We start from the raw sequence: 15,588 nt of genomic DNA on the forward strand, positions 1-15,588 counted from the left end.
TGAGATGTAAAAAATACCTTGTTTTATTATTTAGCCAATGGAAATGTGAAGAAACCGTAGATGAGCAGTAGAGTTACAAGCGTACATCACACACACACCACTTGTTATGATGCGTCACATGGTCATTACAGTTTTACTGTAGTACTTTGTCACACAGTATAATAATTTTACTACAAAGTTTCTATTGCAGCCACAATCTGCAAAGATGAAAAATCCTCTACACCATGGAATTTCTATTCCGGTTATTCAAAAAAAAAAGGTGAAATCTAAAATTAACAAACATGAATGTTGGAGCAAAGATATTTTTTTTTATATAGGAGATTGATCGGTATTCCGATCCCCTTGGTAATTTTTTATTGATTCATAGACAGTACAGCGGGAAAGTAGACACAGATAGTAGGGACATAGACAGGAGAATTGGAGACGGGGCTCCAACCCCCGTTACCAAGGGGCTAATGATGGTCCCGAGTTGAGAGGACTACCTTTTGACCAGACTCTAGCCTGAGCAAAAAAAATCGTAGTCAATTTCATCTCAGATAAACTGAAGTCTCAATACGTCATAAAAATGAATGAAAAGTAAATATTCAATTGATGTCTATCAATCGACAATCCACTTGAGGTGGTCATCTCTGCTTATGCCCCATGTCTAGACACAAAATAGTGAGCAAGATTCAGTGCATAACACTTCAAACCCCCATGCACCATGCACATATTAGACTAGGGGCGACATTTTCCTCACGCAAAAAAAAGGTGCAGATCTGTGCAAAGAATACCATAAAACTCAATCTGCATGATAAAAACTAATTATAAAGCATGATTTAATTTGAACTTTTCAACAAGTAGTGTTATAAGAATTTAACCAGGGTTTAGACAACTGAGCAATGCATGTGATGTATGCGATGCAATTGAGAGTTGAAGTATTTGGAATTCACATTGGATAATTTGCCTTCACATCTATTTGAAATCTTATGGTTCTTTTGCTCACTGCCATTTGCTCGTGCAAAATGTCACCCTCGCACTGATTGTCCCTGGTCCTCCTCCCTACACCACAGTGAGCTGACCACACACAGTTACCGTTCAGCCAATAAGGAGAGACTGTGGGAAGATTTTGTTGTGATGGAAAAAGTCATCTTGATTATCACCTGCAGAGGTGACTCTGCGGTGTATATGCCTGTGTGTGTGTTTCTTTAAATGTCTCGGTGTGTGTGTGTGTGTGTGTGTGAGAGAGATGGAGAGAGATTAGGTGCTTGGATGTGTATCATAGTTTCCAGAGCAGCAGGCAGGAGACCAGGGGTAAGCAGGGATACCTTTTACACCTCAAAGGCTGGGAACTTTGATTTCAGGGGCTGGAGGAGGTCCGCCAGGAAGTAGATGGTGCCAGCCATGCCTGTGGACACGAAGTGACACATTGATTTCACGTCTAAAACAGTTATTGGGTCGTATTCGTCAGGGCACACCTTAGCAAAAAAATTTTGCAAAGGAAAATGAAAACAAAGTTCAGGTAGTCCCTCCCAGTTCAGGTAGTCCCTCCCAGTTTGTCAGTTTTCTACAATTTGAGACATTTACATTTACGTCATTTAGCAGACGCTCTTATCCAGAGCGACTTACAGTTAGTGAGTGCATTCATTATTTTTTTTATATATTTTTTTCATACTGGCCCCCCGTGGGAATCGAACCCACAACCCTGGCGTTGCAAACGCCATGCTCTACCAACTGAGCTACATCCCTGCCGGCCATTCCCTCCCATACCCTGGGCCAATTGTGCGCCGTCGCATGGGTCTCCCGGTCGCGGCCGGCTACGACAGAGCCTGGATTCGAACCAGGATCTCTAGTGGCACAGCTAGCACTGCGATGCAGCGCCTTAGACCACTGCGCCACTCGGGAGAGTGAACACGACCATGTCCTCAAGCTTTCCACTATTCATTGATTAATTGAAATTTGCCAAATTATTGAGCAAATCTGGTCTAGGCTAAACATTCTACTTCAAGCATTTGATATGTTGTGTGTTAGATGGCTTCACATTACCTTCAAATAATGAGAAAGGAGTGTCCGGTGTCCTGCAGCCATGTTTTCCGTAGTTCATGCACCAGTCTGCAAACTACAGAAGACAAAAGACCCGAGTCAGGCTTTTCACAATACAACAGTCAACACTTCATGCAGTATCAGACGATTGACAAACACTGTCCTAAGAGAAATTCATTTTTAGCAGCCAATTCTTAATGTGTGCCTTACAGTGACACTTTAGATGCCACTAGGATTAAATGGCCCACCTATGTGACCACAAAGCCATTCTAGTTGGTTCCATTACAGTCCATTGGGGTAAGATGTAAGAGCCTGGACAGCCATCTGGCAGCTCCATTTCCAGCTGGATATTAATAGCTGCATCTTAATAAAGTTCAAACTACACATGGGACTCCAGCCATATGGAGCCCCTCCAAAAAGACACATCAAATACACCTCCCCCTCTCTCTCTCACTGTCTGTGTTGATGCAAAGACACATTAACAGCCACCTAGCGGTTGTCAATAACAACACACTGACAGCCACCTAGCGGTTGTCAATAACAACACACGGACAGCCACCTAGCGGTTGTCAATAACAACACACGGACAGCCACCTAGCGGTTGTCAATAACAACACACGGACAGCCACCTAGCGGTTGTCAATAACAACACACTGACATAAGCTACTAAATTAGTAAGTCATAAACCTAGTAGAGACCCTGTCAAATGTCTATTTGTTAAAACATCAAACCATCACAGAGAGGGTGGTAGAGGATGAGGACGTACAGTCGAGCCAGGAGTTTTCCAGAAAAAAACAACAACAATTTAGTCATTTGATCATGTGACCGGACCAGGGGAAACTCCAGGCTCCACATCCTCATCAATTGATGAGAGCTTGCTTGTGGTAACAGGTGAGGACATAGGGCCAGGAGATTTCCCCATCAGGTCAGTAAGTTTAGGCTGTCTCTCACCATGCAGGCCCTGTAGAGGTGCTTGGGGTCATGGGTGAGCTTGTAGAGGGCCAGGAAGGCGTAGGCGTTGCCCGCGGCGCCGTGACACAGGCCGTAGCCCTTCTTCAGCAGACCCCTGTGCCACACCACCTCCCCACACTGCAGAGCCTCCTCCAGGTACTGGCCTACTCCAAACACCTGCAGAGGGATAACAGGGGCATGTTCAGGAGGGCAAAACGTTTTTAAATGTTTGAAACAGGAAACTAAAAAATGGATGTTTCTTTAGGAGACGTTGAGACAGCGCTGTATAAATTCAGTAGTCTATTTCTAACCCAAGAGGATTGATTGGCAGACAACTAATGTGACATATGAAACACATTTTCAGAATAAAAGTAATGCGATAATGTTTTAAGGGACACATGTATTGTGTATTGCAGCTATACATTATGGCTGGCACAACTTCACCACCAAATGCCACTATTTCACTCCAAGAGACCCCCGGCCTCCATGATGTTATTCTGCCAATTACATCTGAGATTGCATGTACCATAGTAATTATCCATCACATAATCTATCCATAACATAGTCCTGGGGTGTGTTCAGTAGAGTCACACCGTATCAAAACATTTTGTAACGGGAAAAAAAAGCTAACATCTGCGTTTTCATTGGATGAGTTCAGGTAGCACCTCCCAGTTTCACTCTTTTCTAAACATTTCCCTCCTACTGAAAAGGACCCAGGTTTCCAGTACCTTGTAGGCCTGCAGCAGCATGTAGATAATGCCTGGGGCTCCGTGACACCAGTGCACCAGCAGGTCCCTGTTGTCCCCTATGCAGGGTGGGTAGTTCCCCGTGGGGAAGCGGAGTCGACAGACGTGGTCCACGCTGGGCCTCACCAGTCTGTGGACCCTCTCATCCCCCGCCACATAGCCTGGCTGCAGGGCACAGAACAGGGAAGATGATCAATGAGGTTTCATGGCTCACACTTCATAGTAAGTTGATGAAAAGTTTGGAGTCAATTCCATTTGGTGGTTTATTTTCAATGAGAAAAAGCAAGTTTACTCCCTGAATTGATCCCAACCCTGGTTGATGATGTTTAAGGTCCCGTTATACAATGTTTCCCAACCTGGTCTTCAGAGTCCCCCAGCCATTTCACATACTCACTATTCCAGCATCAGCGTATGATTCAACTAGTAAACTACTTGGTGGAATAGGACTTAACATAACAGGTTATATGAAGGCGTTTTCTTTAGATTCCTAATCCTGCATAAATGGGGATTTTCAGCCTATCAGCTTTACCTGCATGACAATAAAGGGAAGTTTTAAACCAATCAGCTCTAGCTTTATTACCTGCATGAGGAAGTAGTAGATGCCTGCCAGGCCGTGGGCGGGGCCTACATACTGTTCTTGGTACCACTCGTACATCAGAGGGCTCTGGTCCTGACAACGGAACCTCTGGGACTGACCCTCCCCCGATATCAACACAGCCTCACAGATCTGTGGGCGAGAGACCAGGGTCAAAACACAGTCAAAACACACGCCACATCTCTTAACTCTACCTACATGTACATATTCCCTCAACTAACCTGTGCCCCCGCACATTGACTCTGTACCGGTACCCCTTGTATATAGCCTCCCAACTGTTATTTTATTTTACTGTTGCTCTTTAATAATTATTTTTATTTTTAAAAATAATTTTCTTAAAACTGCATTGTTGGTTAAGGGCTTGTAGGTAAGCATTTCACTGTAAGGTCTACACCTGTTGTATTCGGCGCATGTGGCAAATAAAATTGATTTGATCACTGATATCAACACAGCCTCAGATCAGAGGGAGAGAGAGCATTCAAAACACACCACAACAGGAATATAATTAATATATATATATATATATAATAATCAAATTTTATTTTCCACATGCGCCGAATACAACAGGTGTAGACATTATGCTTACTTACAGCTCTTAACCAACAATGCATTTATTTTTGTATAAAAAATTACAATAAAACAAAAAAGTGTTGAGAAAAAAAGAGCAGAAGTAAAATAAAATAACAGTAGGGAGGCTATATATAGGGGGGTACCGGTGCAGAGTCTATGTGCGGGGGCACCGGCTAGTTGAGGTAGTAGAGGTAATAGGTAATTATTATTTATGCAGTCACTTTAACAGAGTAGCAGCAGCGTAAAAATATGGGGTGGGGGGGGGGGGGCAGTGCAAATAGTCCGGGTAGCCATGATTAGCTGTTCAGGAGTCTTATGGCTTGGGGGTAGAAGCTGTTGAGAAGCCTTTTGGACCTAGATTTGGCGCACCTGTACCTCTTGCCGTGCGGTAGCAGAGGGAACAGTCTATGACTAGGGTGGCTGGAGTCTGACAATTTTTAGGGCCTTCCTCTGACACCGCCTGGTATAGAGGTCCTGGATGGCAGGAAGCTTGGCCCCAGTGATGTACTGGGCCGTACGCACTACCCTCTGTAGCGCCTTGCGGTCGGAGGCCGAACAGTTGCCATACCAGGCGGTGATGCAGCCAGTCAGGATACTCTCGATGGTGCAGCTGTAGAACTTTGAGGATCTGAGGACCCATGCCAAATCTTTTCATTCTCCTGAGGGGGAATAGGCTTTGTTGTGCCCTCTTCACGACTGTCTTGGTGTGTTTGGACCATGATAGTTTGTTGGTGATGTGGACACCAAGGAACTTGAAGCTCTCAACCTGTTCCACTACAGCCCCGTCGATGAGAATGGGGGCGTGCTCAGTCCTCTTTTTTTTCCTGTAGTCCACAATCATCTCCTTTGTCTTTTTCACATTGAGGGAGAGGTTGTTATCCTGGCACCACACGGCCAGGTCTCTGACCTCCTCCCTATATGCTGTCTCATCGTCGGCAAACTTAATGATGGTGTTGGAGTCGTGCCTGGCCATGCAGTCATGGGTGAACAGGGAGTACAGGAGGGGACTGAGCACGCACCCCTGAGGGGCCCCGTGTTGAGGATCAGCGTGGCAGATGTGTTGTTACCTACCCTTACCACCTGGGGGCGGCCCGTCAGGAAGTCCAGGATCCAGTTGCAGAGGGAGGTGTTTAGTCCCAGGATCCTTAGCTTAGTGATGAGGGCACTATGGTGTTGAACGCTGAGCTGTAGTTAATGAATAGCATTCTCACGTAGGTGTTCCTCTTGTCCAGGTGGGAAAGGGCAGCGTGGAGTGCAATAGAGATTGCATCATCTGTGGATCTGTTGGGGCGGTATGCAAATTGGAGTGGGTCTAGGGTTTCTGGGATAATGGTGTTGATGTGAGCCATGACCAGCCTTTCAAAGTACTTCATGGCTACAGACGTCAGTGCCATGGGTCGGTAGTCATTTAGGCAGGTTATCTTAGTGTCCTAAGACTATGGTGGTCTGCTTGAAACATGTTGGTATTACAGACTCAGTCAGGGACATGTTGAAAATGTCGGTGAAGACACTTGCCAGTTGGTCAGCACATGCTCGGAGTACACATCCTGGTAATCCGTCTGGCCCTGCGGCCTTGTGAATGTTGACCTGCTTAAAAGTCTCACTCACATCGGCTACGGAGAGCGTGATCACAGTCATCCGGAACAGCTGGTGCTCTCATGCATGCTTCAGTGTTGTTTGCCTCGAAGCGAGCATAGAAGTGGTTTAGCTCGTCTGGTAGGCTTGTGTCACTGGGCAGCTCGCAGCTGTGCTTCCCTTTGTCGTCTGTAATAGTTTTTGAGCCCTGCCACATCCGACGAGCGTCAGAGCCGGTGTAGTACAATTCAATCTTAGTCCTGTATTGACTCTTTGCCTGTTTGATGGTTCGGAGGGAATAGCAGGATTTCTTATAATAATAATATAATATTGTAAAGAGGCTTTACTGTTGTATTGCTTCTGAAAATCTGTAGGGTGGATGAGTGAACGTACACAACCTATATCAACTGAAAATAATTACACTTTTCACACTATTGTGCCGACCTGAAACTTACTGGCTCTGATATTAGATTCTGGTTTTGTCCAGGGATGGGCAGCTTTGATGGGGGTGGGGGCCACAAAAAGTCTGAACTCATCATGAGGGGCTTCAGTGGCTCGCGGGTCTGCGTACCCACATCCATACCCACACATGCAGTTAGACCAGCCCATAGCCCCTAAGCGAAATATTGTTACGCGAACCCTCCCGAGCAAAATTTTTTCTGTATTTGCATTTGAGTTTTGTTCCAACAGAATCGGTCATATGGACACCAATACACATTATTTTACTGTACTAGAGGAGAAGTTAACTTTTCAAACAATACCCTTTTTATGTCTCAACAACTCAAATTGCATGCAGAGCAGACACTACTAAAACGAGAGTACCAATGAACATTGATTCTAGAAAATGAATGCCTCCTGCGCCGCATCGCAGTGCTAACTGTGCCACTAGAGATCCTGGTTCGAATCCAGGCTCTGTCACAGCCGGCCCCGACCGGGAGACTTATGGGCGGCGCACAATTGGCCCAGCGTCGTCCAGGGTAGGGGAGGGAATGGCCGGCAGGGATGTAGCTCAGTTGATAGAGCATGGCGTTTGCAACGCCAGGGTTGTGGGTTCGATTCCCACGGGGGGCCAGTATATATATATATTTTTTTTTATAAAATAAAAATATTAAAAAAAAAATTTATACAAATGTATTCACTAACTGTAAGTCGCTCTGGATAAGAGCGTCTGCTAAATGACTAAAATGTAAAATGTAAATGAATGCTCAGTTTTTCGCGCGCTGCATTGTGGTAGCACGTACCCTTAGCAGCATTTTAGCCAAAGACTGGTATACATCTGAACAAAGTGGACAGGCTAACATGCTTTTCAAACAGTTGGAGACAGACAGGTTTGTTCATAACAATTCAACTGTTCAACCTTGTTAGCTAGAAAATGGACCCAAGTTGGCTAAACTTGAAATATAAAAGATAAACTGACTAATCACTAGCACGTGGGCTTGAGAGATTGTTGAGACGTGTGTTAGTCATTACTAGTGAAGTTGCATTATGGATGGTTCTAGCTACATCTGTAACAAAAAAGGGCATTTTCATAGACCGACTTAAAAGCCAGATCAGTGATTGCAACAAAACAAAGAAAAGCAGGTTAACTATTTTGATAAAATAATTAAATTATAAGTGGGTCTTATGGTTGTGGAAAGCTTATATTTAGCCTAGGTATAACTTCACAAGCCCTGAATTCATTAGATTATTGCTGACTGTTTGAAATGCAGTGTATTTGACCTTTAATTGTACGACGCTTATTTAGAGATATATACAGAGATAGCGATACATATACACACACACAGTACCAGTCAAAAGTGTGGACACCTACTCATTCAAGGGTTTTTCTTTATTTTTTACTATTTTCTACATTGTAGAATCATAGTGAAGACATCAAAACTATGAAATAACACATTTGGAATCAAGTAGTAACCAGAAAAAGTGTTAAACAAATCCAAATATATTTTATATTTGAGATTCTTCAAATAGCCACCCTTTGCCTTGATGACAGCTTTGCACACTCTTGGTATTCCCTCAACCAGCTTCACCTGGAATGCTTTTCCAACAGTCTTGAAGCAGTTCCCACATATGCTGAGCACTTTTTGGCTGCTTTTCCTTCACTCTGCGCAGAGTGATTGTGGAGGCCAGGTCATCTGATGCAGCACTCCACCACTCTCCTTCTTAGTAAAATAGCCCGTACACAGCCTGGAGGTGTGTTTTGGGTCACTGTCCTGTTGAAAAACAAATGATAGTCCCCCTAAGCCCAAACCAGGTGGGATGGCATATCGCTGCAGAATGCTGTGGTAGCCATGCTGGTTAAGTGTGCCTTGAATTCTAAATAAATCACAGACAGTGTCACCAGCAAAGCACCCCCACACCATAACACCACCTCCTCCATGCTTTACGGTGGGAACTACACATGCGGAGATCATCCATTCACCCACACCGCGTCTCACAAAGAAACGGCGGTTGGAACCAAATATGTCCATTGCTTGTGTTTCTTTGCCCAAGCAGGTCTCTTCTTCTTATTGGGGTCCTTTAGTAGTGATTTCTTTGAAGCAATTTGACCATGAAGGCCTGATTCACACAGTCCCCTCTGAACAGTTGATGTTGAGATGTGTCTGTGACTTGAACTCTGAAGCATTTATTTATAATAATATATAATAATAATATGCCATTTAGCAGACGCTTTTATCCAAAGCGACTTACAGTCATGTGTGCATACATTTTTTTTTTTGTGTATGGGTGGTCCCGGGGATCGAACCCACTACCTTGGCGTTACAAGCGCCGTGCTCTACCAGCTGAGCTACAGTGGACCACAAAAAGGCTGCATTTTCTGAGGCTGGTAACTAATGTCTGAGGCTGGTAACTAACGTCTCCCGAGTGGCGCAGTGGTCTAAGGCACTGCATCGCAGTGCTAGCTGTGCCACTAGAGATCCTGGTTCGAATCCAGGCTCTGTCGTAGCCGGCCGCGACCGGGAGACCCATGGGGCGGCGCACAATTGGCCCAGCGTCGTCCAGGGTAGGGGATGGAATGGCCGGCAGGGGATGTAGCTCAGTTGGTAGAGCATGGCGTTTGCAACGCCAGGGTTGTGGGTTCGATAAAATAATGTATGCGCTAACTGTAAGTCGCTCTGGATAAGAGCGTCTGCTAAATGACTAAAATGTAAATGTAATGAACTTATCCTCTGCAGCAGCGGTAACACTGGGTCTTGAAATTGTCCATATTGACTGACCTTCATGTCTTAAAGTAACGATGGACTGTCATTCGTCTTTGCTTATTTGAGCTGTTCTTGTACCAAATAGGGCTATCTTCTGTATACCCCCCCCTACCTTGTCACAACACAACTGATTGGCTCAAATGCAGTAAGAAGGAAATACATTTCACAAATTAACGTTTTAGAAGGCACGCCTGTTAATTGAAATGCATTCCAGGTGACTACCTCATGAAGCTGGTTGAGAGAATGCCAAGAATGTGCAAAGCTGTCATCAAGGCAAAGGGTGGCTATTTGAAGAATCTCAAATATAAAATATATTTTGATTTGTTTAATACTTTTTCTGGATACTACTTGATTCCAAATGTGTTATTTCATAGTTTATGTATTCACTATTATTGCACAACGTAAAAAAAATAGTAAAAATAAAGAAAAACCATTGAATGAGTAGGTGTCCAAACTTTAGACTGGTAGTATCTATCTACATATATACTACCAGTCAATGGTTTGGACACACCATATCTCAATTTTTTTCTAACTTATTGGCAATTCACTATTTGTTTTCAAAAAAAAAAAAAAAAAAAAAATCATTGAGATCTGATTTTTAGGCAAAATGTAAAACTGCAATATGGCCCTGTCTTTAGGCAATGTTAATAAAATATCTCAGTGAGAGTGACTAACAAAATCAAATGGGGTCCGTAACTTGACATTGACTACTACAAGTTTAGGTAGCTGGCTAGATTAATTTACCATTCTAAAGATAAAAAATAATAAAAAAATTCTGACATGGGCTAATTGAGTGAATAACTAACAACGTTTACATCCACAGTTTTTATGCGAGTAAAGTCACACCTACTTATACCGTGTATAAAAAAATAAAAAAATAAATGAAGTTTTGATACAATTTTATAAATGGACACAGATAATTTGTTTGTTCAACATGGTGGTATCTTTTTGTGTCTGTAAAATTATGCAACAAATGGCGGTGGGAACGCCTTTATGCGCAAATATTGATATAATAACCATCATACCGAAGTAAACTTGGAGTCACGCGATGATATGGATGTGTGGTCCTCCCACTACGACTCGGGGAAACCATGAAGTTTTTTAGGCTACAGATGAAATAAGTGATGAACTTCACAGGGTGGTGAAAGTGCACAGTGATCTTGATGCTCCCTTCCAATACATTTTTAGGGTCTTATTCTGGTGACACGATGAGCGATGATTGACAAAAAATAATCTCTCCCTTATCCATAATAATCTCATCATGTAGACTAGCCTACCCACACTATCTGTGAGCTGTTGGCCAGAGCACATGGGCCAAGACGCAACAGTTTGTGACAAAACTATCGGTAGAGTTGAAAATGCAATGGACTTTGGATTTTTATTCAGTACATGTAAACTTAAGCGTACATAATAATATAATAACAAGCCATATAGCAGACGCTTTTATCCAAAGCGACTTACATTTTTACGCATGGGTGGTCCCGGGGTTCGAACCCACTACCCTGGCGTTACAAGCGCCATTCTCTACCAATTGAGCTACAGAGGACCACGTTGGTGACATTGTGTGCACTACGTCATCACCCACTGATTTGTATCCACAGAAAGTCTGTTTGGTGGAAGCGCCACTGGTGGGAAAATATGTGCTTCTAGAATATTTGCATGAAAATCTGTCGCCAATTTGATGGAACCGAGCTAATGACCGACATAAGAGAGAAACTGCCAATGCCCAACCACATTTCAAAATAGCACCTTCTGTATTCTAACTCAACAGTATGTTGAGACCAAGACAGTTACTAAAATAAAAAAACATCTGCGGGCCTACAAGAGGGGGGCCTCCCTGGCTTTGTCCTTACGAGCACAGTTCCAGCAATGGATGCATTACCAGGCCAGCACAGTACTTGGCTCGGCTAAGCTCATTTCAGTAGTGTGAAAAGGGTAACATTTTCATTTAATTATCAAATGGTCCTACTTAGAAAATCGTTCACCTTTCTGATGACAATGCTCCGTAGCTCACTCAAACAACTGCGTTTCTATTGAACACACTCAACGTAACAGTGCTTGTTAAACACATTGAATACATATCCAATGTGTATGTGATAAACCTTAACCGTGAGCCTACGACTGACCTGTTGGATGTATTGGATGGGGATCTTGTCGTGACCAAACTGCTGGTTGATGAAGGTCAGGGCATAGAGGTACCCCATCCTGCCGTAAAGCAGCTCATCTGGGAGCCCGCTGGCCCCGGAGCCCATTACCACCGACTGATGGAGCTGCAGCAGCCTGGAGGGAGGAAGCAGAGAGGAGGGGACACTTAGTTTACCTCAGATCTCTTATGGTATCTGCCTGACTAACTGTGTGGACTTTTGTCCAAATCAACATCTAGCTCTTATCCCCTAGGATCTTCTGGAGACCTGTGAGGATCTTGCCTTCCAATAGGTCAGGCGGACCTTGTTGCCATATTGCGACACCTACCCAATCCTCTCAGATCTACCCGTGCGAGGAGTGACTAGTATGGTAAGCCACATATTGATCAAATGAGTGATTTGGTGGAATGAAATCTAGACACACACAGCACCAGTGTCTTAATTCTCAGTCTTGTAAGCCGTCCCCAATGATGTACACAACACGTTTTTATATTGTGTTATTGACTGTATGTTTTGTTTATTCCATATGCAACTCTGTGTTGTTGTTATTATTAAATCGCACTGCTTTGCTTTATCTTGGCCAGGTCGCAGTTGTAAATGAGAACTTGTTCTCAACTGGCCTACCTGGTTAAATAAAGGTTAAATAAAAATAAACAGATCCTATATACACACACGTTTATGGCTGGCCCATGTCCTGTACTGACCTGCTGAGGCATTCGTCTGACTCCTGTGCTCTCTGTACTCTATGGTAGACCACCGCAGCCACGGCCAGGGGCCCGGCGTCACCGCACAGGAAGGTGACATCACGTCGCCGCGTCGGACACGTCAGGCTGTGGCCCACGTAGTCCAGAGCCTTCTGCAGGAATGAAGGCTCTCCGAACACACCGTGGAGGTGCAGGTAAAGCAGGGCGATGCCTATGGAGGGAGAGGGGTTTGGGGGAGACGAGGGGGAGAGGAAGAATGGACAGAGTTTAGGAGACTTGTGATTCGAGGTGACATTAGAACACAGCCTAAACCTAGAAAACACAAGATGGTGGTTTCTTCTTCCTCACCTGCCCAGCCAGTGTAGCCAGTGCAGTCTCTAGGGTCGGCAGACTTGAGCCCATTCTCCATGTGCATCAACAGCTGACTAATGGCATTGCTCAGCCGCCCTGCAAACTCTGCTGTGAGCTGTAGAGAACACCATGACAGAACATATTGGATTATATTGTATTAGATCTTTATCAGTAGGCCTGGCTTTGAAGTCCTTTGAATGTTGCATATATTTCAGTTACGTGATGCATTTAGCATAAAAAGGCTCATGACATGTAGGCTATGAATTGTACAGTCAGGATATGACCATTTGCTTACCAGGCCTAGCTAGCTTTAACTTTAGCTAGCTAACGTTAGCGTCATACCTTTCCTTGTGAATCAAATAGTTCTTGCACAGATGCAGGGTTCCCATCATAGTCTGCGTATGGGTTCTTCCAAGCTCTCTGGTCCATTTTCTTCCAACTCCCCTCCGCTCCCACTAATGCTCAAGTTTCTTGGTCAAACGAGAAGGAATCTGCGAGAGGTGGGATGGGAACACACGATGTTGAGACCACTCTCGGTCTGTCTCTCGCTACAGAGATCATTACATTAATTCCAACAACTGTTTGGTAGAGGGTGCAACAAAAATATACAACGTATCTCGCTATCTAACTAAATCAAATATCTAGTTAGAGACACTGCTTTGGAAGAGATTCGTGCTACACGCCCCCAAACTTGCTAGCTATGCTAAATAGCGCTAGCATGCTAAGCTAACTCAATATCATGTGCTCAGTCGCCATTGAAATTAGCATGTGTGATAGTGCAGCTAGCTATAGCTACAATATTAGCAAATATTTTTAAACACATGCCTTTGCGCTAAATACACAAAAAATACGCCGAATGTTAAAAGTCAGTCGATAAAAAGGACATACCACTGCAGACGATTGATGTTTATAATGTTCTTGCTCGCTTCACTGACAAACACGTTGAATGGACTTTACAACGTCAGTGTGGCCACCTGGTGTGAAGGAGGCCGCATTACAGGCTTATTTGAGTTACTTCGAGCAGTGATGAGGACAGTGTGAGGTAATATGTTGATGTACAGTAAATAACGAGTTAAACAATCAACTATCATATTAACTGACTATTAATTTATAAAACATGATTAATCTTCAAGTGCCACCTTGTAATGCTGCCACCTGTGCATTACAAATATGATATGGCAATTATATTGTGTAATTTCCCGGGTGCCATAATGACAGTGAAAAGGGGTGAGCAATGCTATAGATTTTATTTACATTTTACATTTACATTTACGTCATTTAGCAGACGCTCTTATCCAGAGCGACTTACAAATTGGATGCAGGCAGAGATAGATTGAGCTGGTGGAATGATATCCACCCAAGTTTTTAAACTATTGTCGCCTTTTGAACAAAGCATAAGGTTTTGCTATGAAGGCCTACATGTCTGTTTTGAATGATCAAAACCCAACCCAGTCTCTGAATTAAGGTCCTACACAGCAAATGAGTCGTTCCACGAAAATAGTCCATTTTATATTTTAAGTAGAAGTTGTGCACCAGTATTACATTTTAGAAGCCTGTTATATTAAATGAAGTGCCCTTTAATATAGACCACATGGAGAATTCAATCAATCAGGTTTTTAATATGAATAAAGACTTGCTAAAGTGTCAAAATTCAGTTCCCACCGTCAACCCTGTGTCACATCTAGGAAGATTTCAACCCACTTAATCCTAAAATGTCTCCAAGTTTCACCATCTTTGTAAAGCCCTAGTTATTTTGTTGCTTTGACAAAGTCATTTCTGAAGATGATTATTTATTTAATGTGATTACTGATTCGTTTGTCCCTCATTTTAAGGTTAACCCTGTTACGTGAACTGAACTCTCGTTTTAATATGGTGAAACTATTCCTTTTTAAATATTACATGTAATAGTCAAATCATAGTGTAAAAGCAGGTGTGCTGGTTCTACTCTTTATGGCCATTTCTGGTGTTTTGTGGTGGAAAACTGATTGGGTCGAGCATAACACGTCAACCCTGTTACCCATAGATAGACAGGCTAGAAATAATTTAGCAAAACAGTTTTTGGGGTGAAGCTTGCATTCAATTGCCGCTCCCTGTTGCACACAACAAGCATCCATTCCCCCTGTCAGGAGGGGATGTATGGCTGATTTAAGATGAAAATGTAAATCCTGTTATCCCTGATACTTTATTTGGCCCTTAATAGGCACCTACTAAAGTCATTTTTTAAATTGAACCTCTTGAGATGGGAAAACATGTTTTTTATGAAGTTGAACATGGGCGGTTATTTCTGTACACTACACTCTTAGAACAAAGGGTGCTATCTAGAACCTAAAAGGGTTCTTCGGCTAGCCCCATAGGAGAACCATTTGAAGAACCATTTTTGGTTCCAAGTAGAACCCTTTTGCTTCCAGGTAGAACCCTTTTGCTTCTAGATAGAACCCTTTTGGTTCCATGTAGAGCCCTTTTGGTTCCATGTAGAGCCCTTTCTACAGAGGGTTCTAACCCAAAAGGGTTCTGCTGGAACCAAAATGGGTTCTCCTATGGGGACAGCTGAAGAACCCTTTTGGAACCCTTTTTTCTAAGAGTGTACACAGCTCCACAGGAGGTCTTCCCTGATTAGCACCATGAAAGCATAGCTTGAAGTTAATTGCTAGATTGCAAACCAGAATTTTCCACAGGAGTCTTTGTTCATAGCAAGCTTTGATAGGATCTCTGTATCACAGTTAATGCACT

The 15,588-nt window shown here is 43.4% G+C and overlaps 1 protein-coding gene across 1 annotated transcript; it reads right to left on the reverse strand.

Moving 5' to 3' along the window:
* Positions 1–13,839, reverse strand: LOC311124242 (glutathione S-transferase LANCL1-like). The gene is made up of 10 exons (XM_084198418.1): positions 13,747–13,839; positions 13,201–13,349; positions 12,856–12,973; positions 12,508–12,718; positions 11,786–11,939; positions 4,300–4,446; positions 3,702–3,884; positions 2,974–3,150; positions 2,026–2,098; positions 1–1,387 (listed from the first exon to the last, which is right to left on the reverse strand). The coding sequence occupies exons 2-10, from the start codon at positions 13,285–13,287 to the stop codon at positions 1,311–1,313; spliced, it is 1,227 nt and encodes a 408-aa protein (XP_084054544.1). The 5' UTR covers positions 13,288–13,349; positions 13,747–13,839; the 3' UTR covers positions 1–1,310.
* Between the last annotated feature and the right edge of the window lie 1,749 nt (positions 13,840–15,588).

The sequence above is a fragment of the Coregonus lavaretus genome, assembly GCF_964263955.1.
Source record: "Coregonus lavaretus genome assembly, contig: HAP1_SCAFFOLD_707, whole genome shotgun sequence".
Classification (NCBI taxonomy): Eukaryota; Metazoa; Chordata; class Actinopteri; order Salmoniformes; family Salmonidae; genus Coregonus; species Coregonus lavaretus.